Source organism: Sinocyclocheilus grahami, unplaced genomic scaffold (genome assembly GCF_001515645.1).
Source record: "Sinocyclocheilus grahami isolate Dianchi unplaced genomic scaffold, SAMN03320097.WGS_v1.1 scaffold1034.1, whole genome shotgun sequence".
NCBI lineage: Eukaryota > Metazoa > Chordata > Actinopteri > Cypriniformes > Cyprinidae > Sinocyclocheilus > Sinocyclocheilus grahami.
This window is the reverse complement of record NW_015506213.1, coordinates 373,083-400,713: the sequence shown is the minus strand read 5'-3', so window position 1 is coordinate 400,713 and position 27,631 is coordinate 373,083. Positions and strand designations below refer to the sequence as shown.

The window sequence follows — 27,631 nt, the reverse complement described above, 5'->3', positions numbered from 1 at the left end:
ATATTTTCTCCCAGACAGTGTACATATCACTCCAAAACCGTGAATTTGCTGGTTTTTAATAATCATTTTATTAAAAACGGCATTAAAATATTTGATCAGTTGACAAAAATACAAGCATTTTTATATATACAAATACAAAAATTACATTATATGAATTTAAACTGACAAGAAAAAGAAACCATTCCGTTAGAATGGTTAGGAGAAACCACACAACATGAGCTTTTGAAATATTGCCATTTTTCTTTAAATGTAGTTGTATTCTCTGTAAGACAACTAGCTATAAGCTTTCCATATGAACAAAGATATTATTGTTAATTTATAAAATGTTTCATATTCTTGTGTTTAGCATGTAAAATATAAATAGTCTATAACAGAAACCATCTATGCAAAAACTGTAAGCAAGTATTTTCTCTTATACCTCTGTGGATGTGCACGCCAGAAAATCTGTAACACTGTGAAGTCCATCACACGTTAATCCAAAATCACCAAACACACATCCACTGCCATCTTTACCATTTCCACATTGTATTTTGTTTAAATTGCAAAAAATCAAATCTGGAAACATGCTGCCGTCCTCTAAGCTTTTCATCCAGAAAGTAAGGCTTCTAACTACAGTATGCTAAATTTATGCTAAAACACTGCATTTCTAACTGTGTGGTAATGCACTTACTCCTTGGATTTTGGGTGATATTCCACAATTTCCATCGGTAGGCCTGGCTCAGTTACGTGGTTGGGAGTTGAACTCATTGCAGATGTTGTGAATAATCTTTGGTACATACTTGTAGAGGTTGTCAAACTCATCCACAAAGAAAGAGTGGTCTCTGTCGGGGTCGGTGGCGATGTATTCCAGCTCGTCCTGTGCTGCCCAGGCTATACCAATGGAGTACGCGATCACACCTGGTGCATGAGATATGGGAGAGTACAATACTTTAAAAAATGTAGGCAGTGCTGGTCTGGAAGTCACTCTAAAGACACTCTAAATGCATCCTCTAAAATAGGTACTTTTATCATTCAGCAACATTTAAAGGTGCCATAGAATGCATTGATACAATATTTTAAATTGTTCTCTGATATCTACATAGAAGGTATGTGGCTTAGGTAACGGCAAACAATCTCCAGAAACGGTTTTACATGTCCATTTAGGATTTGTCCCTAGAATGAAAGGGTCTGTTATTACCTTATTTGGAAGGGTCATGAATAATAATGTTGAGCTCTGCTCTGATTGGCTGTTTCGCAGTGCGGCTCAATGTTGAAATATATAGGGAAAATATATATTTCAATACTTTCTCTCGCAGTTATATCATTGGGTAATTATACTGTATATAAAATGCGGACATCAGGGAGCATTGCAACTGCTTTCGAATGCACAATCGCGTTTTACTTTCACTTTGGAGATTTGCGATCGCACGTGCGCTGTGTAAACTACAGCGGCAGTACTTACCACACATTTTACAAGATCAGATGCTTGTCAGTGGTGCTCAGGATCTGTAAATCATTCGCCATCATCCTCAGTCATCCCTCCTTACACTGTTTATGTGTTAAGTGAAATCTTATGTACTGTAATGTAACAGGCTACCGCTAGCAAGCAGCTAACATGTCCCTTTAGTGGCTCGTGTTATTTTATTAGAACGCGTTATTTGCTTTCCGTGCCTTTCTGAATACAGACACCAACCCATCCCTGCACAGGCTGGAACATAACATTTATTTCCATGATCTGCCATTTTCGTTATTATCCTCGCTTGTTTCTTCACAATACCTGAGGAACTTCTGATGATCCGGCTGTGCAGGTGCGGCTGGCATAGAACATGGGCGGGTATATGCAAATGTTTGGGGCGTAACTATTAGTGATCCCGACTGTAACGTCACAGTCGGTGTTATGTTCTGATTCGCCTGTTTTTCAGTGGTCTTTTGCATGCACAAGATTTACATAAGAAGGAGGAAACAATGGTGTTTGAGGCTCACGGTATGTAATTTCCATGCACAGAACTGTTATTATTCAACTATGCCAAGGTAAATACAGTTTTCCATTCTATGGCACCTTTAAGTAGGGCCCCGAATTTCTAGCTATGGCCCTGACTGCTGTTTAATGTGATTTACCCATGTTTCTGGACCTACATCTCTGGCTGATCCTGGAACAACATTCCTATAAAGCAGTCACTGACTACGTTTACATGGACATCAGTAATCTAATTATAGAAAAAAAATCTCTGTTTACATGGTAGATTCTTTATCAGAGTTTTGTCTTAATCGTGTTAAAATCGGAATATTGTTGTCCATGTAAACGTACTGACTGACTGTTCCAGAAACAACCACGGGTGCTGGCCCAGGGACCTACAGCATTGCGCCACACTCACCTTTACGATGTACCGCCAGCGCCGGGGTCCGCACGTCATCGTAGGAGCGTCCGTCCGTGATGACAATCATGATCTTGCGCTTGTTGGGTTTGGATTTGCTGAACAGTTGATCTGCAGCAAATGTGATGGCGGCTCCTGTGCTGGTGCCTCCGCTCCAGTAGTTTATACGCTTGATAGCGTTCAGCAGATCAGCTTTGTTGTCGTGTTGTCCGAAAGCGAACTCAAGCCTCTGTTCGTACGTGTACTGTACAATTCCTACACGCGTATCCGTGTCCGAGATCTCAAATTCCTGCGTCACGTTTGCGACGAACTGGAGCACGGTGCGGAAGTTTCCGGTTCCCACGCTGCTGGAGCCGTCGATGACGAAGGCAATGTCGTTGGCGTTAAGGCAGGTCTTACTGCACACCAGGCGGTCTGTGTCGCACACACTCTTCACCAGAGGCTGTACGGTTTTGCGCAACGCGAACCAGCTCGTGATAGAGAGCGAGAAGTAGCCATTGCTTCTGCACACAGCCTACAGACCAAAACAAGAAATAAAGTTCTCTCTGATTCCCTCAATTGCGTTCGTTTGCCATGACATTGACATACGTGTCAAACTGTACACCTCACTTTACTCAATATTAATACCTTGTCAACAAAGTTGGTCTCCACCACATTCTGTTTTTCATTCTCATCTGGGCCCTCGATGGTGACAAAGAAGATGTTGATGCCTGACTCTCTGGCCAGACGTGAGGCCTCCTCCACTTTGTCAGTGGGCCAGCCGTCCACCAGGACCACAGCCACGTTGGGCGCCCCACCTCTGTTCCCATTAGCATCACTGAAGAAATGCTTGTTGATGTAGGAGAGGGCCTTTCCTTAAAGGGCCACAGAGTCAGAAAAAGTACAAAACAGCTTCAGTTCCATCAGCCTTCCTCCCTATGAACACTCTCTACTGTTTCTCAATTGCAGCACTGTTGCGGGTCAAGTCTCTGCCCTGAAATGCTTTCCTTAAATGCTTCCAGGACTTCAGGAAAAGGCAAGAGTGCAGCACGCTACTGCTGAAAACTATCAATGCAGCAGTTAATAAAACTGGCAAAACATCTCTTTATCTTTGTTTCCACCACTTGTAATTGATTGCTCAAATTGTCATACTTATACAAATGCTACATTAAATGGACCTTAAAAAGTACTGGGGAATGTAAGGCACACCTAAAAGCTAAACTAAAACATTCTGAGTTTGCTAAACTCTACATGACTTTTGCCCAGATTTCTGCCCCATTTTGCAGTCTGGACGAGTCAGTGCTGAGATCTGGAGCCAGTCTGCAGATTTTGGTCAGTTGAAGTTGACTGATTTCAGGTAAAATGACATAGTATATGATAGATTGATAGACTGTTTAGGGTGATTTTCAGTTCTTTCCTCTCTAGCCATTTATAAAGCCAGCAAATGTATGATGCCTAGTGTTTTAAAAAGTCATGTAGTATCTTCCAGCTTTTAGATCAAGTGTCTGTATCTCTGTCTCAAATGGAGCAGGAGAGTTTCTCTTTACTAATTTCACTTTTCACTATCATTTATGCTTAATGTATTTCAATCAGCCAGTGTTTCAATGATTTTTAGTGGATGCATGAAAGTCAGTTCTCCCCTAGGTCTCCAAGCTTGTTACATTTACCACAACCAAATGTCTATATTTTTAGCCCTAGATCTATTGTTTTAACATTCCAGTTTAAGCATTGAAATGTGTAGAAAGGTGTATCATCTTTCTCTACAATTCATGACACTTGCTTTGATATTTTGCTATCTAAAATTAATATATTGCGCATGACTTTAGTGCCCAGATAGTTTTTGGGGTCACTGCAGCCCTCAGGGATTTCAGAGTCCAAACAAGCAGGTTTGCGTAAATCATATACAGAAGATGAAGGGCTATGGTCCTGATTAAACATCATCCAACCAGAATCATCAAAGCAGATAATGTTGTGTCCTCGGGCTATCTTTAACTTTATAGCTCTGCTAGAGAGGGCAGCTGCTTTTTTTATTTATTTACAGGATTCCACTGTTATATTAAAGTGAAACACTCTCTATAACACAAACCATACAACCAATGTGAAAAACTAATCTCTAGGTTGGATAAACCTCAGGCATTTGGTCAGCTTACACAAAAACACCACAGAGTGGCACCAGCCCTGTAATTTAGCCACAGTTCCCAGCTCAGATTTAGATCTTATTTGAAACGGAGATGTGCAAACAGGGTGAAATTCAGTGAAACCATATGATGACTTCTGCTCTTTGGCCTTTAGGGTATAGTCTAGGGTTATTCACTCACCTACATTGGACAGACCGCCCTTCTGGACTATTTTGCTGATGGCCGGCTTCAGATCCTTGGAGCTGGAGAACTGTTTTAGACTGAATTCTGTGACTGGATCATCCCTGGATCAGAAATGAAATGTTGGTACGTTATATCAGCATGATCTACCTGTGTATATGTATGTTTTGGTTTGTTGGGTACACACTAAAATGCACATTATCAATGTAACTGCAGCACTGATCTTAGAGATGTACAAATGTGCCTCTATTGATCATTGAGTTTACTGAATAATATAATATATATTAATTAAACCATGCTGTACGTTCCATAAATTCAATAGTTTTACAATCTTTGAAGGATTCATACACATTTATGCATACGTGAAGATCTTGTGTAAATGTGTTTTCATTTTAGACACTGTCAGTATATTCATACTGTATGTTTCAGTATCCAAGTGAACATTTACTGTATGTATGCTAAAACCAATTTTACTTATGAATATCTACCAATACTAATGACATTGTTTTATATGATAGTCCTTCACTTATTCTTATCAATACTTCAAGTATTTGAGTGTTTTCTGGGACAGGGACACATTATTACCCGTATTGAATGATGCCCATCATGGCTCCAGCTACACCCACATTAATGACCTGAGAAACCTCCACAAGGAAGTCTTTCTGAATCTTAAAACGGCGTTTCCCAATGCTCCAGCTGCCATCCATGAGGAATGCAATATCAACTTTACAGTCTACAAAGACAAGATGAGAATAAAATGAGAGCCATGAGAGGAAGTGAATAATAGTCTCACAATCAGTGACAGTTTTGAAGGAGTATGAAGGAATGGTACTTGGATCTCCTTGAGACATGGGTTCAGGAACTCCGGCTGTTAAGTCTTGTCCTCGTGCGTGGACACCTGGAAGATGAGAGGATGTTACAATTACAGGTAACGCTTTATTTTGATAGTCCACTTTAGACATCCTACTAACAGTAAGTAACTTTGCAACTACATGTCAACTAGCAGTCATTAGAGTACTAGTAGACTGTCTGCTTAATATCTTTTAACACTTTATTTTGATGGGTCCACAACATACTGACTATAAGAATATTTGCAAGCATTTGTCAACTTATTTGACTAACCCTAAACCTAACCTAAGAGTCAAATCTGAGAGTTAGTAGACATGTGGTTGTGAATCCATGATTAGTTGACATGTAGTTTCAAAGTTACTTATAGTTAGTAGAATGTCTAAAGTGGACTATCACAATAAAGTGTAACCCAGTTACATGTTAGGAAAATCATGAACCTTCTCTATAGTACTTTAAAGAACTATTTGTATGCCTATATGGTCAAGTCCAAATTTAAAATGAAATAATTTGCCTATATAATTGAAAAAAAATGGGAGAACTACAATGCCCTGGTAATGGATTTTGCTGATCAAGTTACTTCACTTTTGATTGCAAAACATGTAATAAAGTAACCCAGGCCCATTAGAAAAATACTTTCTGCAAAATGATATTTTGCTGCTTCTTACACGTTTGGCATGTTCAGTGAAATGTCCAGTGAGTGGAACTAAAGACATGTTCAGTTTTATCGGACACAGACAAATGACACAGTATTGTGCAAGGAACCACATGAAAATAAGTCTTTATTAACTCTTTCCCAGCCATTGAAAGAATTTTCCAGCTTTCTGTGCTTTCACCATTTTATTGTAGGAGGCGCTAATACACATTTTCTGAACGAATGCTAAATCTCTGGATCAAACACAGGTGAAGAAGAATCAGAAGAAAAGTGTTGGTGTTTTACTGCTACTAGTGTTCATTTCAATGGGAAAATGCAGTGAATTGTATGTATAGGTATGTTTTGGGAGTTTTGCAAAAATGTTCATATAGGCACATTTTCCAAATGAACCCATGTGGCAAAAAAAAAAAAAAAAGTTAGATGTCTCACCGGACTCGAACGGGTTTGACCCAGCAAGCGACTAATTAACATACATCATGCAATCTTTAAAAAAAAAAATGTATTAATCAACTAAATTAAAAATCATGTATTCGGTCATAGCTTCTTAAGCAGGAGTATATAACAATATTGTGCACTTTGTGCTTTAATATACAAACGTGCTTGTGCCTTTGACACACCTCTGGTCTGACTTGTCTCAGATGGAGGCTTGTGTTCTTCTGGCGCAGGAGCTGAAAACAGAAATCATGTACACACGAATCAGGCCTTCAGTTTCACAAAGACACAGTGGCTCACAGTGATGGTGACCCCTCCTCACTACAGTTACACAACCAGTAACATACTCACTGGAGCTGTGCCCACAACTCCGATTTCACAGCCATGATGACTGATGTTTTGAATAAATATGCAGTAAAGCTGGGGGACTGGCAAATGCGTATACGTTTCTTCTCGTTAATCCAGGCATGATTTGTATTATAGCATTTACTAGATGAGTACAGATACCCTTTTTGGTACAGGCCACATTATATAAATGCATGTATTATTAGCAATGATGTAACATAAATAATCGAACTTATTTAAATAAGCTATCTAGCTAAATGTTTATGAAAGGAAATTTGGACCAGGCAGGGACAGGGGCGTTTTTTTTTACTGGATAACTCAAATATCAACTGACCCTGGATTTCTGACCCTGTGGTACAAACCAGAGTCCAGCAGCATTAACAGCATGGCTGAGGCTCCCAACAAAGTCTCTTTTGAATCCAGACACGGGGACAGACGTTGTAGTTATATGGAGTGTGCGGTCCACACACTGCTCACTGCCATCACTTACTTAATGGAAGCTTCCCACCATAATTCAGGCAGAGAGACCCATTAGACCAGACCATCTTGACCATGTTGGGAGACCAGCTTAAACCAGCTAAGAAGCTTAGGCAAGGTTACAATGTTATTTCAGTTGGAAACCCTCGCAGAGAGCCATGTTCATACGGAACATGTGTTATAACACATGCATAACATACTCATTGCATAGACTTTTTGGCATACATGTATTGTTCCAAAATAAAATGAGAATACTTACAATACTGTCCAAAGTTATACAGCCAGTGCTCATACTCTGTGTTATCAGGCCTTGGGTCAAGAGCTGCAGAATAGAGGCAGCATTTGCAGGAACAGTTAGTTCAGCATAGTGCATTATGGAAGATATACCCATAATGCCCGTGTGAAAAAAAAGCCAAACAATCAAAAGCTGTAAAGAGGAGTACAAAACCTGTAGATTACCACCTATTCTTACACATGCTTGATGAAGTTAAAGTCATATTGCTCCAGCAGAAATGCATGCTGCTCTGAATGTTTTTGATGTCATATGGGTCGCACATTGGCATGGACTTCTAAACTTGAAAACTAGTGGCATGGCTTATTTAAACCACGTGAAGCAAGTAAATGCAGTGTGAAAACGAGTAGCAGGAACCTGTGTACATTGATATGACGCTATGGTGATATCAAAAACAGACATGTGCTATGCATACTATGAAGGCATATTTCAGATTTATGTGGTTTATATATATATATTCTCCTCTGGTACAACCGTAGACATATAACATCCGTGTATGAAATCTTTACCTGCGGGGTCACCAGTACTCATCCTGCTCCATTTATAGCCTGTGTTTGGCACAGAGTGGCTACTATCTGAACACAGAAAGTGATGGTAGGGCCTAATATCAGATTTCAATTAGCATGAATTATGAAGTGTTTATGGATATTCAATTGGAATTTAAAAGGATATTTAATCTATGTTTATGTCTTGTTTATTGCTCACTTATGGAGGGTTATGTTATTGAACTGGATGATGAGACCTGCATAATGATACCTGTTGGTCTTCTGGTGCCAGAGAACCCATCAGGTCGTGTGTACGGAGGGTGCGGCCAATCTCTTCTTGCAAGTGCTAGATAGCGAGATTGAAAAACTATTTAAAATACATTACTTCAAGACATCAAATGGACTTTTAGATGTTTATGTAGCAAGGAAATATTTCATATTAATCTGTTAATCATGTTTAGAGGTTTAGAGATCATTTACTGTCAAATTAAAGAAAAACAATGTGTTCTGTCATGCCAACTATGATGTCAACTCCACTTCTGATAAAATAATCACTTTGCATATCACAGGCATTAATGGCATCAGCCATTTTATTTATTTTCATATTTTGCTATCTGCTAATTTTATCTAATTAAAATAAAAGTAACATTTTATATCTAGATCAAAACTTATCTTAACATACATATATACTATATATGAAGAGTTCATTTGCAAAAACAGATAACTCCGTTTTTAACAATTCTTAGGAATCATGCTTTTTCATTGTGCATTCCAATTAATCTCAATCAAACTGCAGTTGGGTTATTTTGATTAAGCTAACAAATAACTAAAAAAAACAGCCAACTAACACAATAAAACTCAAAAACATCAGCACTGGGACATCTGCTAATTTTATCTAATTAAAATAAAAGTAACATTTTATATCTAGATCAAAACTTATCTTAACATACATATATACTATATATGAAGAGTTCATTTGCAAAAACAGATAACTCCGTTTTTAACAATTCTTAGGAATCATGCTTTTTCATTGTGCATTCCAATTAATCTCAATCAAACTGCAGTTGGGTTATTTTGATTAAGCTAACAAATAACTAAAAAAAAACAGCCAACTAACACAATAAAACTCAAAAACATCAGCACTGGGATTTTTCACTGTGGTTCTGTGCATCTGTCAGGGGATTTTACAGTGATTCTTTCTGCAGGCGAGTGAGTCAATGAATCATTCACTTAACCGATTTGTTCAAAAACATGGAATTATTTAGAAATAAACACCATAACTGTGTGTATTGTCCTCTTGCATTATCAACATACAATTTTTCTGTTTAACACTGTAAAGCTGCTTTGACACAATTTGTATTGTACAAACAGCTTTATAAATAATGATGTCGATTCGACTTTGACTTTGTTCGACAGTATTGGTTTAATTGGCAGTGGAGCATAATTAGACAAAGTAAGTGGCGATATTGTGCCTAAAAACTATTTAAACAATTTCCTGTTTATTGAACTGTTGTATAAAAGCATTGTATATTTTGTGTCTGAGATATGTTTCAAGAATCTGTGAGGAGCATATGAGCCTCGTTCACGCCTTAAAGAGCTCATGAACTGCCTCTGTTTTTTTTATTTTGTATTGTTCTCTGAGGTCCACTAATAATGTTATCAAGATTTTAACTTTTTTTTAATCAAAAAGCATAATAACTTAAAAGCAATAGGCAAATTTTTTGTCCTGCTTTGACCTCCCTCTTCAGAATGCGCTGTTTGAACAGATGCGGAGGATGGTAGACTGCTGTGATTGGCTAACAGTGGTGTATGTTTGACAGCCTACATCCTTCACATATGGACGCATAAATACTCATTACATATCAAACGATCTGTAATAACAGACAAAGCAATAGTTACTCACACTTGTGCGTTGCGACATTACTGTCAGATCCAATATAGTGGCACAGCATCGTCTTTCATTTTCAATCTTTCTGAAAATCCTGCATTGAATTGTGCCTTGTTTGTAAACGAATCCGCAGTAAAATGAAGTGAACAAAGGACCGAGTTCATAGTGATGTGGTCTGGCACTTCGTTAAAAATAAAGTTCATCAAATAAAGTTTATCGTTTGGTTTCTGCATAGACCTGTAAGCTGTCAATATAAGCTGTTTTTAGACTAACGAGAAACATTTTTATAATTTATATAGTTTTTATAGCACAATGACCTCTTATATATTAAAAAGGAAATTTTGATTTCTCAGTTCATGACCCCAAATGACAGTATGCAAGTGCATGGTGTTGTCACTTATCGGAGTTGCCTTACACTTAGTATCCAATTTATTACTAGTCTTTAACTTACCTGATGTCACTGCAGTGATGTACAAGATGTCCTCAATATTTATTTACTGTCAAGTATCATTTAAACATGTTTACTTGCTTAGCTAAAGCCTTGCTATGTCTAAAGGTGCTAATTTCAGACAAAGCTTTACCTGATCCCCTCTGATGCAAAAAGAGCATTGGACTGTCACTTGTGTTGTTTGATGTGTACACATGCAAAGGCACGCACATGCTAATAGATGGCATCTGCAGATACTTACCGGGATTAGACTGTGCCATGTGCTGCTTCCTCTCAGACTGCGGCTGCACCCGACTGAAAGCTGCTTAATGTGAAACAGATGTGATACAAATATCCAAGAGTTCAAGCCTGCATCGCAGCTGCTACTGAGTGATGTCTGAATTGAACGAATGAGTCATGCGAACCTGAAGCGGAGGAAACATGCGGCTGTCTTCGGATCATGCTGCCCGTCTCTGGCCTGTGCACACCTGCCGTCAAAATGCAAACACATTCAAGACAAGTCACATGTAAAGCTGCACCTCACTGAAAGAACACAATACATCTAAATTAACAATAGAAAGTCTGAGCTGATCTATCAATGTGATATACCAAGGACTGTGCCTTTCTTATACTGTATGCAAAACAGCATGTTCTGTCTTTGGGGAAAGCTGTTAAGTGCTCCTTGTCTTCAACTATTAATTGTGCAAAACAGGAATTATATTGTCACCAACAGAAGAGGATACACTGATTTCCACAACAGAGGCTTATAATGCGTGGAACAAGCCATGTGAACAGGTAAGTCAATGAGTTCAGAGAATTTCATCAAACTTAGCTCAGATGGTAATAGGCTTTCTATTTCGCAGGCACAGCATACACAAACAGTGCAAAAGGTAACCATGAAGACCGAAAAAGACGGAAGACAGGACAATTCACATCGAGAGTTTCTGGTAAGGAGTCAATAACCGGGTAGATTACTGTGCGGTCTACCCTAGAAAAATAAATTCCTCCATTTGTGTGAAGAAATTAAATTGTGGGCAGATTTTTATATTTCAAACGGTTTGATCATGGTGAGGAAATAGCTTGATGGCAGGAAGAGTCTCATATCTTCTGCATGCACTGTTAGACATCCCTGTTGAAAAAAAAAAACAGCATATGCTGGTTAGGTATGTTTTGACGCTGGGATGCTGGTCCTTTGCTGGTTTAAACTGGTCCTTTGCCGGTTTATGCTGGTCCTTTTGCTGGTTTATACTGGTCCTTTGCCAGCACATGACCAGCATAAACCAGCAAAAGGACCAGCATAAACCGGCAAAGGACCAGTTTAAACCAGCAAAGGACCAGCATCCCAGCGTCAAAACATACCTAACCAGCATATGCTGGTTTTTTTCAACAGGGATGGGCATACAAAAGGGCATGGAGTAGAGGCTCTGTGGAGACTTTCTAAATTTCAGTCATTAGCGCTGAATTTTTAAATACTACTCAAACAGATTCATGTGATTCTCACCAAACTTGGTAAACATGATGCCAAGACACTGAAGGTGTTAAATTGTGAACTGATTTTTGATCTCAACCAGTGTTGCCATGGTGAGGAATTAAATTAATGACAAAAATGGGAAACAAAGTGTCCGTTTTAGATCAAATTGGATGAATGTGGCTATCGTGGTTCACAGTCATAGCGCCACCAGCTTGCGTAAGGAAGCGTGACATATACAGATTTTGAAACAGTTACATATTTGGATTAAAGAGACAAACGTATACAAGAGAGAGATAGCTGGGAATTTTGGAGGAAAACAGCAAGTGAGATCAACACTCATCTAGCTCAGGACACAAACAATCACCAGCAATATATCAAAATACCAAACAATATACCTGTTCCTAGAGTACAAAGAAAATTAAAGACAACAGGTAAGCATCACAAGACAGGACAAACAGTCAGAGTAATAGGAGTGTGGTTTACCTGTGTTTGTGCGGGGTGAAAACCTATTGGCATAGACGGAGCTGCCTCTAAATGCTGTAGACAAATGTTATAGTTAGAGTTTAGGGCTTGTGTTACTGACAGAGGAAGTGAGGACTACAGACAGTGTCAAAGCATGAACATACCTTGCGCAGGACCCTTTCCTTGGGTGCTCTGTGACTGTCCTGCATGCAGTATTTAGAAAAAACAAATATTGAAGCACTGATATATTCCCTGTTTCTTTTTACTGTAACAGCAACTTTAAAGTCAATATACAGCGCCTTGCGAAAGTATTCATACCTTTTCATTTTTTTCACGTTTTGTTATGTTGCTTCCTTATGTTAAACTGCTTAAATGTACGTTTTTCCACATCAGTCTACACACCATACTGACAAAGCAAAAACAGAATTGTCACAACTTCGTAAATGAATACAAAAAAAAATAACTGTAATAAGTACATTGCATAAGTATTTATACCTAAATATTTAGCTGAAGCACCTTTACAGCCTCAAGTCTTTTTTGTTTGATGCGACAAGCTTTGCTCATCGGCATTTGACAATTATCTGCCATCTCTTCACCTCTCAAGCTCTGTCAGGTTGGAAGGGAGCAGATGCACATTTTCAGGTTTCTCCAGAAATATTTGATTGGGTTCAAGCTCAGGCTCTGGCTGGGCCACTCAAGGACATTCACAGAGTTGTCTATAAGCAACTCTTGCTGTGTGCATAGGTCCATTGTCCTGTTGGAAGGTAAACCTTCTGCCCAGTCTGAGGTTCTGAATGCTCTGGACTGGTTTTCATTAAGACCATCTCATTATTTTGGTGCATTGAGCTTTTCTTCTATTCTGACAAGTTCCTCGGTCCCTGCCGCTGAAAAACAGCCCCACAGCATGAGGCTGCGACCAGCACACTTCACTTTTGGGATGGTACTCTGCAGGTGATGAGCAGAGCTGGTTTCCTTCAAACATGATGCTTGGAATTGAGGTTCATCAGACCAGAGAATATTATTTTTCACAGTCCGAGGGTCCTTTAGTTGCTTTTTGTCAAATTCTAAGTGTGTTTTCATGTGTCTTCACTGAGGAGAGGATTGAGTCTTGCCACACCGCCATAAAGCCCAAATCAATGGAGTGTTGCAGTGGTGTTTGTCCTTCTGTAGTTTTCAACTATCTCCACATATGATCATGGAGCTCAACTAGAGTGACCATCAGGTTCTTGGTCACCACATTAACCAAAGCCCTTCTCCATCAGTTGCTCAGTTTGGTCAGGAGGCTCTTTTTGCTCTACCATTATGGTGTATGGAGTATAGATTGATGTGGGAAAAAAAGTAATTTAAAGCAGTTTAGCATAAGGCAGCAATATAACAAAACGTGAAAAAATGAAAGGGTATGAATACTTTCCAAAGGCACTGTAAAATCCTGGTCTTACTAAGCAGGACTCATCTGTGCATGTTAGTCTAAAGAAAAATATCTTAACTTCATCAAAATATAGTAATAAGTTCTGCCTTTGAAACAACTGGTACTCCAAAGAAGAATTTTCATTGAATATCTTTCAAAAAACATCATATTTTTGAAGTGAAATGCTGTTTAATGCCGACTTTTCATGGGCCAAAACCATCTACACCCCAAAAGACACAGACAGTTGCTATGAAAACAAAGAACCAAAGGAACGCTGCAAGAGACCGTTAGTTCTGTAAACCACTAAAAACACACCCAGAAGGCCTTAATAAAATTATATGACAGCAGACACAAGGAGTGCCACGTGAGGGAGATTCAACATGCCTGCTTGACTTACGTGCAACAGAGCTGAAATACGGGTGACTGCTGCCTAGATCAGAAAGAAAGAGGTTGCTTTAGAAACAGAGAAAGGAAAGAGGATGGATAGAGAGGGAACCTGATCCATATCGTCCAGACAGGATGCTCATTTCAATAGGGTGCTGAAAAACTGACCCAAGAACAAATGGATAAAAGCATTGCATTGAATTTACTGTAATAAACAATGATTCATTCATTTCAATTAAGATTTATTCAGATCTGTAAAAGACTGGCTCACCTGCCTCGCGGACTTTATGAACAGTGACCCGTGGCTTGGCTGATGTGGTGATGGGTGTGGTCACATGAGTGGTTGTGGGCAGAGCTGTAGTAGAGCTCGGCTCCGTCTCTAGAGCCTCTGTCACAGGCGACGCTGTGGAGTACGGTAGGTCTTTGAGATTACCTTGGGATCAAGGAAACGTGAATAGATGATGAGCTGCTACTGGTTTACCAGAAGATTCTGAACATGGATCCACATTATTCTAGGCCCTGCTGTGAGTGGCTTTAATCACAGTGTTTGTCAGACAGAGATCCTTAAGCATGCATTCCATTTTTCTTCAATTAAGATTGAAGTTTGACCCTGGTAGAATCTCACACTAGCTGGATCTTGCCTTGTCTACTCAGCTACAGGGGCGGACTTAGTGATTTGGGGGCCCGAAGAAAATTTCAGGTATGGGGCCCCTACACTAAAACTAGATGCTCTTTTACGACAGCCCTGAATGTCAGCAGAGACCATGTCAACTAGATGAGTCCCAGAGACAGATCCCATCTGGCCAGAGGAGAACGGCACACTATTTTGTTTACCTCGCTTATTGGTTAAGTTCGCCCTTGCTCAGCTATTATACATTCCCTGGAAAATCAAACCCATGATCTGGGCATTGTTAGTGCCAAACATTACTGTTTAAGTTAGAGGAAAGGTTTAATGACATAACAACACACATATGAGTATTACCAGTCGGCTAAAACCACTTACCTGTTTTCACTGTGGTGGGTCTTGAGGGTACAAAGACCAGAGTGGATGGGTAGGTCACCCCCTTCTTTGGTTTACCCACTGACACACAGAACCAAAAGTTATAAATCCATTAAAAAAAAAAAAAAAAATTAAGCATGTGAGAAAGTACTCGTCATGTGAAATTACTGTCTTAACTCTTTCCCTGCCAAACACAGAATTTTCAGTTATTTATAATACAATGCTTCCCCGCCAAAAACAAATTTTCCAGGTTTTCACTGTTATACACTCCGGGGCGCTATTATGCAGCTCCTGAGTGAGTCCAGAATCTCTCTATCAAAAACACAGGCGAGGAAGACCTTGCACGAAAGGAGCAATCTCATAAGAAAATGCATATGAAAAATAATGGAATCATCAATAATAAGCTACATATAAATGAAAACTGACTGATGTTACCGAGGGAAATGTCGACCCAGGAAGTGGTAAAGGACTGTGCAAGCTTTGGGAGTGCTGATGGAAGCAATCTACTGCATCTTTGCTTTGATCATCATACTGAATATGATCCAGATGTAGTATTTGATAAAAATATGATTTTCTCAGCTTTTTTGTTCAAAATGTTAATGTAACTTATATACATTCAATTGTTGATAAAAAAATAAATCTTGAAGCTAGAATAAAAAAAAAATTGTTGTTGTTTGTTTAAAAGTAGAGGCTCTGTTCTTTATTTTGATGTATTGCATGTTCAGATTTTCATACAACAAAATATTATGGGGGCCTTGAAATATTTGAAATAATTATCAAAAATGCTGGCGGTGGCTGGCTGCTTTTTTAAAAAATGCTGGCGGGGAAAGAGTTCATTTTCTGTTGGCATATTTCTCTTTTCTATTTATTTGCTATACAGAGCCTGTTTGCCAATACATATAGGTGTTTTCCAACAGTGCTTGTTCAAAGTAAGGTCTGCATTACCTGAGACAGAAAAGGATTCTCTCCAGTTGGGTAAGGATAGAGAGCGGACACCGTTGGCAAAGCTACCCTTGTAGAACGCCTGTCCTGCCATCTTCATCACAATTACCTTTCCTCCAGAGTTAGTGATGACTCCACTGACAACAAAATAACAGCAAAAACACCATGAATGTGAGGTGTATTTATCTAAGGGATCTGTATTGATTTGGGTAGCTTTAATAGCTTAGAATGAATATTGAGTAAAAAAAAAGCTATGTTGTGCATTGGCTGAATCAATTCAGCTGAGATTATGTAACATAAATTTGACCAAGATCCAATGGCAAAAATAGGCTGATCACTTCTGTGGGCGGTCTATGGAATAAGAATATAATCCAAACAAAATGCATGCCATCTGCCTTTTACTGGCTGCATACAGTGGGGAAAATATTTATTTGATCCCCTGCTGATTTTGTAAGTTTGCCCATTTACAAAGAAATTAAGGGTCTGTTATTTTTATGGTAGGTTTATTTTAATGTATAGAGACAGAATATCAACAAAAAAATCCAGAAAAAAAACACATTATATAAAAGGTTAGAAATTGATTTGCATTTCAGTGAGTGAAATAAGTATGTGATCCTCAAGCAAAACATGACTTAGTACTTGGTGCAGAAACCCTTGTTGGCAAGCACAGAGGTAAGACGTTTCTTGTAGTTGGTCACCAGGTTTGCACACATCTCAGGAGGGATTTTGATCCACTCCTCTTTACAGATCCTCTCTAAATCCTTGAGGTTTCTTGACTGTCATTTGGCAACTCAAAGTTTCAACTCTCTCCACAGATTTTCTATAGGATTGAGGTCTGGAGACTGGCTAGGCCACTCCATGACCTTAATGTGCTTCTTCTTGAGCCACTCCTTTGTTGCCTTGGCGGTATGTTTCGGGTCATTGTCATGCTGGAAGACCCACCCATGACCCATCTTCAGTGTTCTGGCTGAGGGAAGGAGATTCTCATCCCAGATTTTACAGTACATGGCCCTGTCCATTTGTCCCTCAATGCGGTGAAGTCGTCCTGTACCCTGTAAAAACAGCACCAAAGCATAATGTTTCCACCTCCGTGCTTGACTGTAGGGATGGTGTTCTTGGGGTCATAGTCAGCATTTCTCTCCCTCCAAACACGGCGAGTCGAGTTAATGCCAAAGAGCTCAATTTTGGTCTCATCTGACCACAGCACTTTCTCCCAAGTTTTCTCTGAATCATTTAGATGTTCTTGGCCATACTTTAAACAGGCCTGTACATGTGCCTTCTTGAGCAGGTGGACCTTGCGGGCGCTGCAGGATTTCAGTCCACTGCGGCGTAGTGTGTTACCATTGGTTTGCTTGGTGACCGTGGTCCCAACTGCCTTAAGATCATTAACAAGCTCCTCCTGTGTAGTTTGGGACTGATCCCTCACCTTTCTCATGATCATCCTTACCCCATGAGGCGAGATCTTGCACAGAGCTCCAGGCCGAGGCAGATTGATAGTTGTTTTGCATTTCTTCCATTTATAATCGCACCAACAGTTGTTTCCTTCTCAACAAGCTTCTGGTCTTGCTGATGGTCTTGTAGTCCAAGCATTCAAGCCTTGTGCAGATCTACAATCTTGTCTCTGACATGCTTTAACAGCTCTTTGGTCATGGTGGTGGGAGAGGTTGGAATGGAAGATACAGATTGTGTGGACAGGTGTCTTATACACCTAACGAGCTGACATTAGGAGTATCTTCTTAAAGTGGCGGGACTAATCTGTGTTCCACATGGGCACATAACCAATCTGTGGGAGCCAGAATTCCTGCTGGTTGGTAGAGGATCAAATACTTATTTCACTGACTGAAATGCAAATCAATTTCTAATCTTTATATAATGTGCTTTTTTCTGGATTTTTTGGTTGATATTCTGTCTCTATCTGTTAAAATAAACCTACCATAAAAATTTTAAGACCCTTAATTTCTTTGTAAGTGGGCAAACTTACAAAATCAGCAGGGGATCAAATAAATATTTTCCCCACTGTATATCTCCCACATGTGCACTGACTGATACACCATAGCAATTGATAAACTAACACAACCTCCTCAGCCGACATTATTTGTTGAAGAGGCACACACATTTTGTTCAGCTTTCCCTTTGATCCACCCATGTTATTCTAATCATTTATCAAGTTTTATAGGGTCAGAACTTGACCCATGAGGCCTTCATCTAAATTCTCCTACTCTCTAAACCTCTCAGGATGATGTGTTTACACTTAACAACCATGAAACAGATGACTGACGATCAGATGCTACAGATGACAGATGTTCACAAAGCAAGGAAGGCTGTGAAAGGTCTCTAAAGCCATCTTCTCCCTTCCTGAGGTAGATCCATAGCATCATATACAGGTTTCCCACACTTTTTGACTACTAAAATGTTATGAAAAATCACTGAAGAAGCTGCTTGTCACACCCCAATAACTACAAAGATCAACGGGAGTTGCAAGAACTTCTGCAGGTGCAAGAGCTGGTGTCATGTGGGATAACAATGTTTGCTAAGTGTACATTTTTGCAAATTTCTTTTCAATTAGATTAGCAACTTGTGATTTCATTAAGAGAGCTCAAGCTTTTGCATAATATTTTAATTTGTCCTACTGATCATACATTAGGCCCTTTCGCACCGCTTTAGTTCCAGAACTAAACGTACGGTACTAAAGTACTGGGACGATTTTGCGTGAACTATTTCCCAGTACCATTTAAAGGGTTGCATTCGCACTGACAGTGTGTTCTAAGAAATGACGTAAGCCGGTCGACAGCGACGTCATTTGTGTGTAGCATTCAACAATGTAAACAAAGAACAACATTAACAACAGGAGGATGGAGGACGCTGTGATCGGAGCTGTGTTTTTGTTATTTCGCGGGTTTCACAGTGGACATGGAAAGTCGACGTATACGTAAAGCGATTGAAAGAACGGAAAGGAGGACTAAGAATCTCCAACGACAACTGGCAGTGCTACATTTGCTACAAGTGCCTGCACTTCAGTGTCCGTCCATCTATCGCTGCTCTCTATACTTGTGAAATAAGTTGACATGCTTACAGTATGTTTACACTGCGTTTTAAATCATGGCGGGTGAGGGCGTTTTCATACGTGTTTGGCCAATCAATGTCTACTTACGTCACGAATAGTACCAGTTGTGCTGGTTAGACCCTGCTCTGGAGTAGGAGCTAATTTGGTCCTCGAAAAAGGCAGTCCAGTACTAAAATCGTTCCCAGTTCCGGCAGTGCGAACACGCCGAAAAGTGGGTGTTTACACTGCGTTTTAAATCATGGCGGGTGAGGGCGTTTTCATACGTGTTTGGCCAATCAATGTCTACTTACGTCACGAATAGTACCAGTTGTGCTGGTTAGACCCTGCTCTGGAGTAGGAGCTAATTTGGTCCTCGAAAAAGGCAGTCCAGTACTAAAATCGTTCCCAGTTTCGGCGGTGCGAACACGCCGAAAAGTGGGTAGTTCCACAATTAGTTCTGGTACTATGAAAAGGTTCCTGCGATGCGAAAGGCCCTTTTAACACCAGGTGAACACCGGATCTCACAGACTGCAAACTGGTTGAGCTCACCTGTGAATGGCAGCATTGCAGATACTGGATATGGAGGCAAATACACCTGTCCCATACACTTTCTCCTTGGTCTCCCTGCAGTTAGCTGGACACTTAACAATAAACTCTGAGAGATTGATCTTCCCAGCCCGCATATCACATTCTATTGATGGCACAGCTGGAAAAGCAGAGGCAATGTCAGAAGAACATAATTTAGTCGCACATGTCTCAAACATGCATATTACTATCAACATATGTATTGCAGCTACCTTGTTTTGGCTTTTTGTTCTTTCCATTTGGCTTTGCTCCACTGGAAGTCAGTAGAAATGCTAGGAACATAGGTCATACAGAACATAATACAAATGCAAATTACGAGACAGCATAATCCAGGTTTTTTACAGTCCCTAAATGCAAATAAGACAGCAATACGACTATTCCTAGAGTAATGCAAGAACTCAAAGTAGCAGTAAAATTGCAGACATGTGCAAGGGCCGTACATCTCTAAAATTAACACTTTTTTAAACGTGTTATTTAAACTTAAATGTAGGCTGTCCAATTACTACAACTGTTGCACACTCATTGATCTGTTACTAAACTGAATATATGGCGCAAGCTTCCATCTACAGTTGACTGAATTCTTGATTCTAATTGGCTGATGAACGTTCCAAGGTGTGTAATTATGTGTCAGTAAATGCGCAACTATGAGGCAGTCATATCATCACCAATGAATTTCAGTTATTTCAAAGTCCATACAACAGCAAATGAACCAAAACCAACAAAGGCACTGATCATACAAAGAAATATGACTAACAATAGGACAAAAATACGACAAAAAAATATTTCCATGGTTTCCCCACTTAATTATCTATGGAAAGTGTGTTTTCTCCCCCCACCCCACCCCTCTCTCTTTCTCTCACAATCTCACATGTGCATTGCTTTTCAACCAAAATTTGCCATAATAACTTTATATAAGTTAGGGCATGTCCATGAATTTCAACAACAAAAGTAACTATAAATGCTATAAACATTCTATTTGAAAACCAAGAAATTACATCTTTAAAGACCATCTGGTTAGTCATTAAAGAAATATATACAAGAATAATATCACTCTTACTGCTAAACATTTAGTCCCAACCTGCAGTGGTAAAGAAACAGCCGTCCAGTATCATCCTACTGAGAAATGATACCATACATGATAGCTTGAAGAACGCTGAATGTGTTAGTCAGCCAGGACTGTCATGAATAATTCAGGATGTCTGTTCATCCAAAGTTAATTTAGTGAAGAATCAGCAAATGCATATAGGAAAAAAATATTTGAATGCATATAGGGAAGAAAAAAATTTAATGAAAACACAAACACAATTATTAAATGAAAAAATATATAAATAAATAAATAAACACACAAACCTACCTATAAAGACAGCAGTGAGAGTTGCTTTACTCATCTTGAGCTCCATAGCAGGAGTGTAAATCTGGTCAAATGTTCTCTTAAGCCTCTGTATTGCTTCCTGTAAACATACAGAATAAATGTCAGGATCATGGACTGTCTGTGTCATGTTTTGCCCCTGTTTCTGTTCCCTTATTTGGTCATGCTCCTGTCCTCGTTTTGTTTATTAGTTTTATTAGTCATCCCATACACCTTTGTTTTCCCCAATCATCCCCTGTATTTAAGTCCTAGTCTGTGCAGTCTGCTGTCTCGGTCTGTTCTTCTTGTTATGTTCATGTGTTTCCTGCTGTTCCCAGTGTTGGATGTACCCTGTGTTTCTTAGACTAAAGACTGTTTCGTTTATTCCTTGTCTCCATCATTCCTAGCCATCACAGATTGTGACAGAAGAACTGACCAAAAACAGTTACCTCCTTGTTTTCCCCTCCGTTTGTTTTCTCGTTTTTCTCAGTGTTTTTGTTTCCGTTGTGTTTCTCTCATGGATGCCCTCCTTCGCCCGGAATTTCTCCTCCTCCTGCTGGAGCAGGGGGAGAGATTGCTCGAGGACCATACAAGACTGTTCCAGCTGCTAGCAAGCACCACCAGCTACCCAGACGACGCGCTCTGTGCATTCTGCGACGCCAGTTTAAACACCGTGTACAGAGCGCCGTCGTCCGAAGATGGTCCTCGAGCGGATTTCACCGCATTTGTGGAGTGGATTCTGGTGAGAAACGGATCGCTTCTCATCGTCACTCCCGAGGATGATCTTGCCAGATCCACTCCGGACCCAGAGCCCAGCCCACCATCTCCCCGCTGTGCGGAGCTAAAGCCCAAGCCCACCGATGACGAAGATCCAATTCCTGCCGCGATCTACGAGCCAGCGCAATGCCGAGCGACTGAGCAGAGGATCACCCCGGAAGTAGAGCCCAAGCCATCAGACCAGGTGCGAAAGCTGGCGACAATGCCCACCACAAGGGAGAAAGCTGCGGACGGTGTGAGCATGGAGAGGAGCTCTGCCCCCTGCACCGCGGCTGAGGGTGAGCTGAGTATGGTGCGGCGAAAGTGCCAAAGTGAAGAGGAGAGGGCTCCAGTCCCCGAATCCAGTCCAGAGCGCCTTCCAGTGCCCGCTCCTAGAAAGCACCCTCCAGTGCCAGCTCCTCGTAAGCACCCCCAAGTGTCCGCTCCTCCTGAGTGCCTGTTCCCGTGTTCTGCCTAGAGGGGGCTTCCGTTCCTGAGTTAAGCCCTGAATGCCCGGAGATGCACAAATGCCCGCCCTCCCACCCGCTCCTGCCTCCTCCACCGCTGTCGTCTGGCAGCCCCTCTCCTCCTCCACCACTGTCGTCTGGCAGCCCCTCTGCTCGCCCTCAGCCTACCATCATTACGGTGTGAGTGCCGCGGGTCTGCCATCCTCCAGCGTTGCCATGGCTGGAGAATCCCTCACCTCCGCCTCCAGCCTCCGAGGCCCAGACTCCGTCTCAGCCCATAGACCCAGCGGCTCCACCTCGGCTCCTAGCTCCCTCACCTCCACCGTCACCCATCGATTCACCAGCTCCACCGGGCTCCCTCGTCCTCCTCCCAAGTTTCCACCCATGCCTCCCTCTGTTGTTGCTACGGTGCGAGGACGCACCTTCCGGGAGGGGGCGTAATGTCAGGATCATGGACTGTCTGGGTCATGTTTTGCCCCTGATTCTGTTCCCTTATTTGGTCATGTTCCTGTCCTCATTTTGTTTATTAGTTTGATTAGTCATCCCATACACCTGTGTTTCCCCAATCATCCCCTTTTTTCGGTCTCAGTCGGTTCTACTTGTTATGTTCATGTGTTTCCTGCCATTCCCAGTGTTGCATGTATCCTGTGTTTCTTGGATTAAAGACTGTTTCATTTATTCCTCATCTTCATCGTTTCTAGCCATCACAGATTGTGACAATAAAAAGCATGAATAACTTTACAGACACATGAGACTAGCACGTAAAGACCATATCAACTGACTTTGTACAAACCTCTAAACCAGTCTTGTTGCAGGAAATATAATGAAAGATAACTCATCAGACCATGTTATTTAAAATTCCTTATTTCAGGGATCCAGATTTTGTGCTCCATTCTTTGTGTATTTTTGTGCACTGGTCCTGGATACAACTGGTTTCTTAATGGCAGCTCTGCCTATACCCTGGTTTTAGGATGCTCTCTGAATATTTTGCAGCTAACAATTGCTCAACACACACTCCCAACCACTTCAGGGTAACAAAGACTAACCACTGCAAAATGAAAGCTAGCACAGCAGGTCAGTAATTTCTCATCTCATCATTACAGGCAGCATCCACATTGCTGGTACCAACACATCGTCTCTGAACTCAACACGTCTGCAGGCCCCACTGCCAGAGCTATAGGCCTGATTTACTAAAAGCCATTACTGTATACCAAACCATACTGTAACTGACAGGACAGATATGTGGAAAAAATGCTGAGCTACAAATATTATCTGCTGAGGATTGAGTTGTGGGCTCTAACATGTTTTTCTAAAGATTGGCTTGAACCAGCACAACCAGCTGAGAACTGGTAAAGATGAGCTGGTATCTTAATATGTACACCAGTATAAATGAGGCTTCCACTGTATATTTCTCTGCTTCTTGAGGCAACCTGTTGTAGGAAGTCATGGAATGTTTCTGGTTGCCATGACAACTTCAGACACACCCTCCCACTAACAGCACCACTGTCCCCACCACGTTCTGACGCCCAAAGGCTTTTCTGGGCCCCAAAACCGGCAGAGTCTGTCTCATTAAACGCCACAATGACATACCTCACTGTAACAGGTGATTTAGGAACTTGGTGAACTCAAACTGAACTCATGTTTCATGTTGTGTTTTACCCCCCTAGGGGCTTCACTACTTATAGTTTTATTTTTTCTCCCGCTATAATCATTCAGTGTAACAATAACACCCGGATTAGGGAGGAATTTTGAGATCAATGAGCTTCTACTCTTCTTAAAGCCCAGAATGAGCAGACAGTTCAAACCAATGACCACATGGAGTCCACACATGAAAGAAAAGCTGAGACACATTCAAGCATCATATATGAAGTCAGGGCTGTTTTTCATCAAAGGAAACTATACACATTATTCATCCATCCATCACTCTGTTCTCCAAAGCTGCTATCCTCTGTAGGGTCACAGGGATGCTGGAGTCTATCCCAGCGTCTCAGACCGAAGGACAGATGACCAGTACATCTATCACTAAACATCCAAAATTATATGAATAAATTAACTCATCAACATGAAAGGTTGTGTAGCTGAACTCCACCACCACAACTAAGAAAAGATTAAAATGTTTTCTGAATCACAAGACTGAACACAGCTCATTTTCAGATCAGGGTCAAGCCGGTACCTTGAGCTGAAAAATCTCCTGAACAATCATGTGCTGGTCTAAGAAACAGTCTAATATCCCATAATCCTTATTTTACTGATTTACTTTCAAGTAAACTCATTCAGCTAAGCACTACTGCAGCAAATGCAGAGCAACACAAGGAATAAAAACACTGAACCTTATGTGAACTTAAAGTGTAATAAGTAGCGTACTATGTACTAGAATTTAAATGAATCTTTTGATACAATGGAATTATTTTGTATATACATTTTTAAGACCATACTTCTGTTTTTTTTTGTTTTTTTACTGCAATGTAAGTGAATATGTAATACATTTTTGTAATTACATTTATAATTACTTTGACAACTGACTGTATCTCTTCACCTTCACCACCACACCTGGCCCCAACCTTAACCGTATCCCACCTCAAAAGTAGAACAAATGTTTTACAATACAATGATACAACATGATAAGTACATTGTACCTAACTTTCTTTTGAGGCAGCTACATAGTTGAAGAGACCTAATATAAAGTGTGACCAGACATCTTTAAAAAAAAAAATCGTTCTTTCTGCATTTGGAGAGCATTGTCAAACAAAAAGAACTGTCGAGGAAAGTTTAAAATGATGCATTCAGAAGCTCTCTCAACTTTGTATTGTTAACTTGAATTTGTCTGTTTATTCACTAAATGCAAAAAGCCTCATTCAGCTAATAAATTATTCAAGGCAATACAAGAATTTTAAATAGTAGCACAGCAAGTAAGGATAACATTTGCAGAAATTCTGTTGGTGTAACGTGCTTTTATGCAGTTTCACGTAATTCACCTTTCTCTTTGTGCGTCTGTTTTATTATTATTATTATTATTATTATTATTATTCACCTGTTTTCTTGCCCAGCAGGTGGAAATGGTGCACATGATCACTTATTAAAGTCACTTAGCTCACAGCATGCTCTCCTCAACAACACACCTGATCTGAGGAATCATTCATGTCTGGAGCACAAACGCTGCAGGATGATGCACATACTTGTTTAGTTGTTTAGTCATTACTACTGCTAATGGGAGTCAAGTCAAAACAGGGGGAGGGCCATTCTAATTGACAACATTTGATTGAACAAAAATGTACACACCCGAGTGCAAGTTGAGTCATATACAATTTATTTCCAAACAATCTGTCCCCAACCCCCAGAGATGAGGAAGAACACAGATCAGCAAAAAAATATTATTTCATCAACTTTTTAGTAGTTAACTATCATATAATGAATGACCTCTTAGTGGTTTGTCTATGTCTTGAAGGCTCCAATGTAAAGTTAAACAAAACACACTTGATTCTATAACAAATTGAATAAACCAATTGAAGGAACGTAATGTTAGCAGGTTGTAGTTTATTTAATTATTTATTTGTCACTTTGTATATGGGCAGGAAATGATGGCTGGATTTAAACCTGCAATACCTGCCTACATTAGCACTCCGACACTGTATACATGTATGCTGTATAACTAGGCCTACTGTATATGCGGGAATAATGAATGTTGACACATATATAGACGGTTAGGACAGCTTCTGAGCCGAAGAACAAAGAACAGCAGGAGAACTCCTGCAGTCCTCAAACAGCAGACATGTCTCTACAGAGCTTCCCTTCTCATCTCCACACACAGACACGCATCGTTCACTCAATGCAAGCCTGATCAAGCTCACAGCGATTCCTCACATACTGCTGCTGCTGACACATGCGCCAGTGTGACAGAACAACTAGAGCAGAGAGCTGGGCGCAGCGGTGTACAGCTGCTGTACCTATGCGAGGGAACTCCTAGATCTCTGCCTCTCCGCGCATTCCCTAAAGCGCACATCTGTGACGCGGCACTGTCTCTATAATTACGCAGGGAAAAGTTTTAATAGGGGGAGAAAAAAACTGAACCACAAAGCCGCAGGTAATTCAAAATAATCTGGAAGTTTTTGCTTTTTTTCTCCGCGAAACCGAAACCACATGCAAGTGAGTGAAATGAGAGGAGATCTTACCTTTAGAGCTGCTCGGCTGACGCGCAGAGACGCTTTGAATCTCCAATCACGCGCGCGTTTCGCTGACACATGCGCCAGTGTGACAGAACAACTAGAGCAGAGAGCTGGGCGCAGCGGTGTACAGCTGCTGTACCTATGCGAGGGAACTCCTCGATCTCTGCCTCTCCGCGCATTCCCTAAAGCGCACATCTGTGACGCGGCACTGTCTCTATAATTACGCAGGGAAAAGTTTTAATAGGGGGAGAAAAAAACTGAACCACAAAGCCGCAGGTAATTCAAAATAATCTGGAAGTTTTTGCTTTTTTTCTCTCCGCGAAACCGAAACCACATGCAAGTGAGTGAAATGAGAGGAGATCTTACCTTTAGAGCTGCTCGGCTGACGCGCAGAGACGCTTTGAATCTCCAATCACGCGCGCGTTTCACTCGACCTGTCAGTGTGTGTGTGTGTGTGTGTGTGATGCTGGAGGGGGAAAGTTACTGCCTCCTTCAGTCCCTCCCTAAACACACGCACAGCTGTGACCAGTCATCAAGGTCACGACCAAAACTCTCCATCTATATATCAGTCATTCTTGCTGGACAGAACATCGGCATGTCTCAGTTATTATATGACCCATACATTTTTCACTCATCATCCAATTTGCAGGTCATTTAGAACTTTAGAGAGAGAGAGAGAGAGAGAGAGAGATTAAACAACGTAGATTTACATCTATTTATTATAAAAGCTGATTATTAATTATTGGAACACACTCAGTTTTATGACAGGTTTTATGACAAATCAAAGTTTGCGTGTAGGCTATCATACAAATGATGTGTGATGCTGGAGGGGGAAAGTTACTGCCTCCTTCAGTCCCTCCCTAAACACACGCACAGCTGTGACCAGTCATCAAGGTCACGACCAAAACTCTCCATCTATATATCAGTCATTCTTGCTGGACAGAACATCGGCATGTCTCAGTTATTATATGACCCATACATTTTTCACTCATCATCCAATTTGCAGGTCATTTAGAACTTTAGAGAGAGAGAGAGATTAAACAACGTAGATTTACATCTATTTATTATAAAAGCTGATTATTAATTATTGGAACGCACTCAGTT

At 40.5% G+C, this 27,631-nt stretch overlaps 1 protein-coding gene across 5 annotated transcripts; it reads right to left on the bottom strand.

Moving 5' to 3' along the window:
- Positions 1–273: 273 nt before the first annotated feature.
- Positions 274–26,974, bottom strand: vit (vitrin). 5 transcript variants are annotated; one of them, XM_016251217.1, is made up of 22 exons: positions 26,894–26,974; positions 21,148–21,244; positions 20,006–20,065; positions 19,758–19,914; positions 16,169–16,302; positions 15,227–15,304; positions 14,495–14,656; positions 14,237–14,269; positions 12,596–12,634; positions 12,453–12,506; positions 10,924–10,986; positions 10,761–10,823; positions 8,455–8,529; positions 8,208–8,273; positions 7,666–7,728; positions 6,770–6,820; positions 5,484–5,549; positions 5,237–5,384; positions 4,652–4,755; positions 2,982–3,208; positions 2,355–2,868; positions 274–897 (listed from the first exon to the last, which is right to left on the bottom strand). In XM_016251217.1, exons 2-22 carry the CDS (start codon positions 21,191–21,193, stop codon positions 719–721), a joined length of 2,382 nt encoding a protein of 793 aa, XP_016106703.1. In that variant the 5' UTR covers positions 21,194–21,244; positions 26,894–26,974; the 3' UTR covers positions 274–718. The 5 variants fall into 5 exon arrangements, with proteins under 5 accessions (XP_016106703.1, XP_016106705.1, XP_016106704.1 ...); XM_016251219.1 differs by having other exon boundaries at positions 10,761–10,820; positions 26,894–26,973; XM_016251218.1 differs by lacking the exon at positions 26,894–26,974 and adding an exon at positions 26,534–26,591.
- Between the last annotated feature and the right edge of the window lie 657 nt (positions 26,975–27,631).

What these genes read in the sequence shown, in the direction of transcription:
- vit (XM_016251217.1), bottom strand. Translation starts at nt 21,193, where the DNA reads ATGGAGCTCAAGATGAGTAAAGCAACTCTCACTGCTGTCTTTATAG. An exon ending in GAACAAAAAGCCAAAACAAG is followed by an intron (nt 19,915 to 20,005) that starts GTAGCTGCAATA and finishes CTGCTTTTCCAG; the next exon opens with CTGTGCCATCAATAGAATGT. An exon ending in AGGAAAGGGTCCTGCGCAAG is followed by an intron (nt 12,507 to 12,595) that starts GTATGTTCATGC and finishes ATTTGTCTACAG; the next exon opens with CATTTAGAGGCAGCTCCGTC.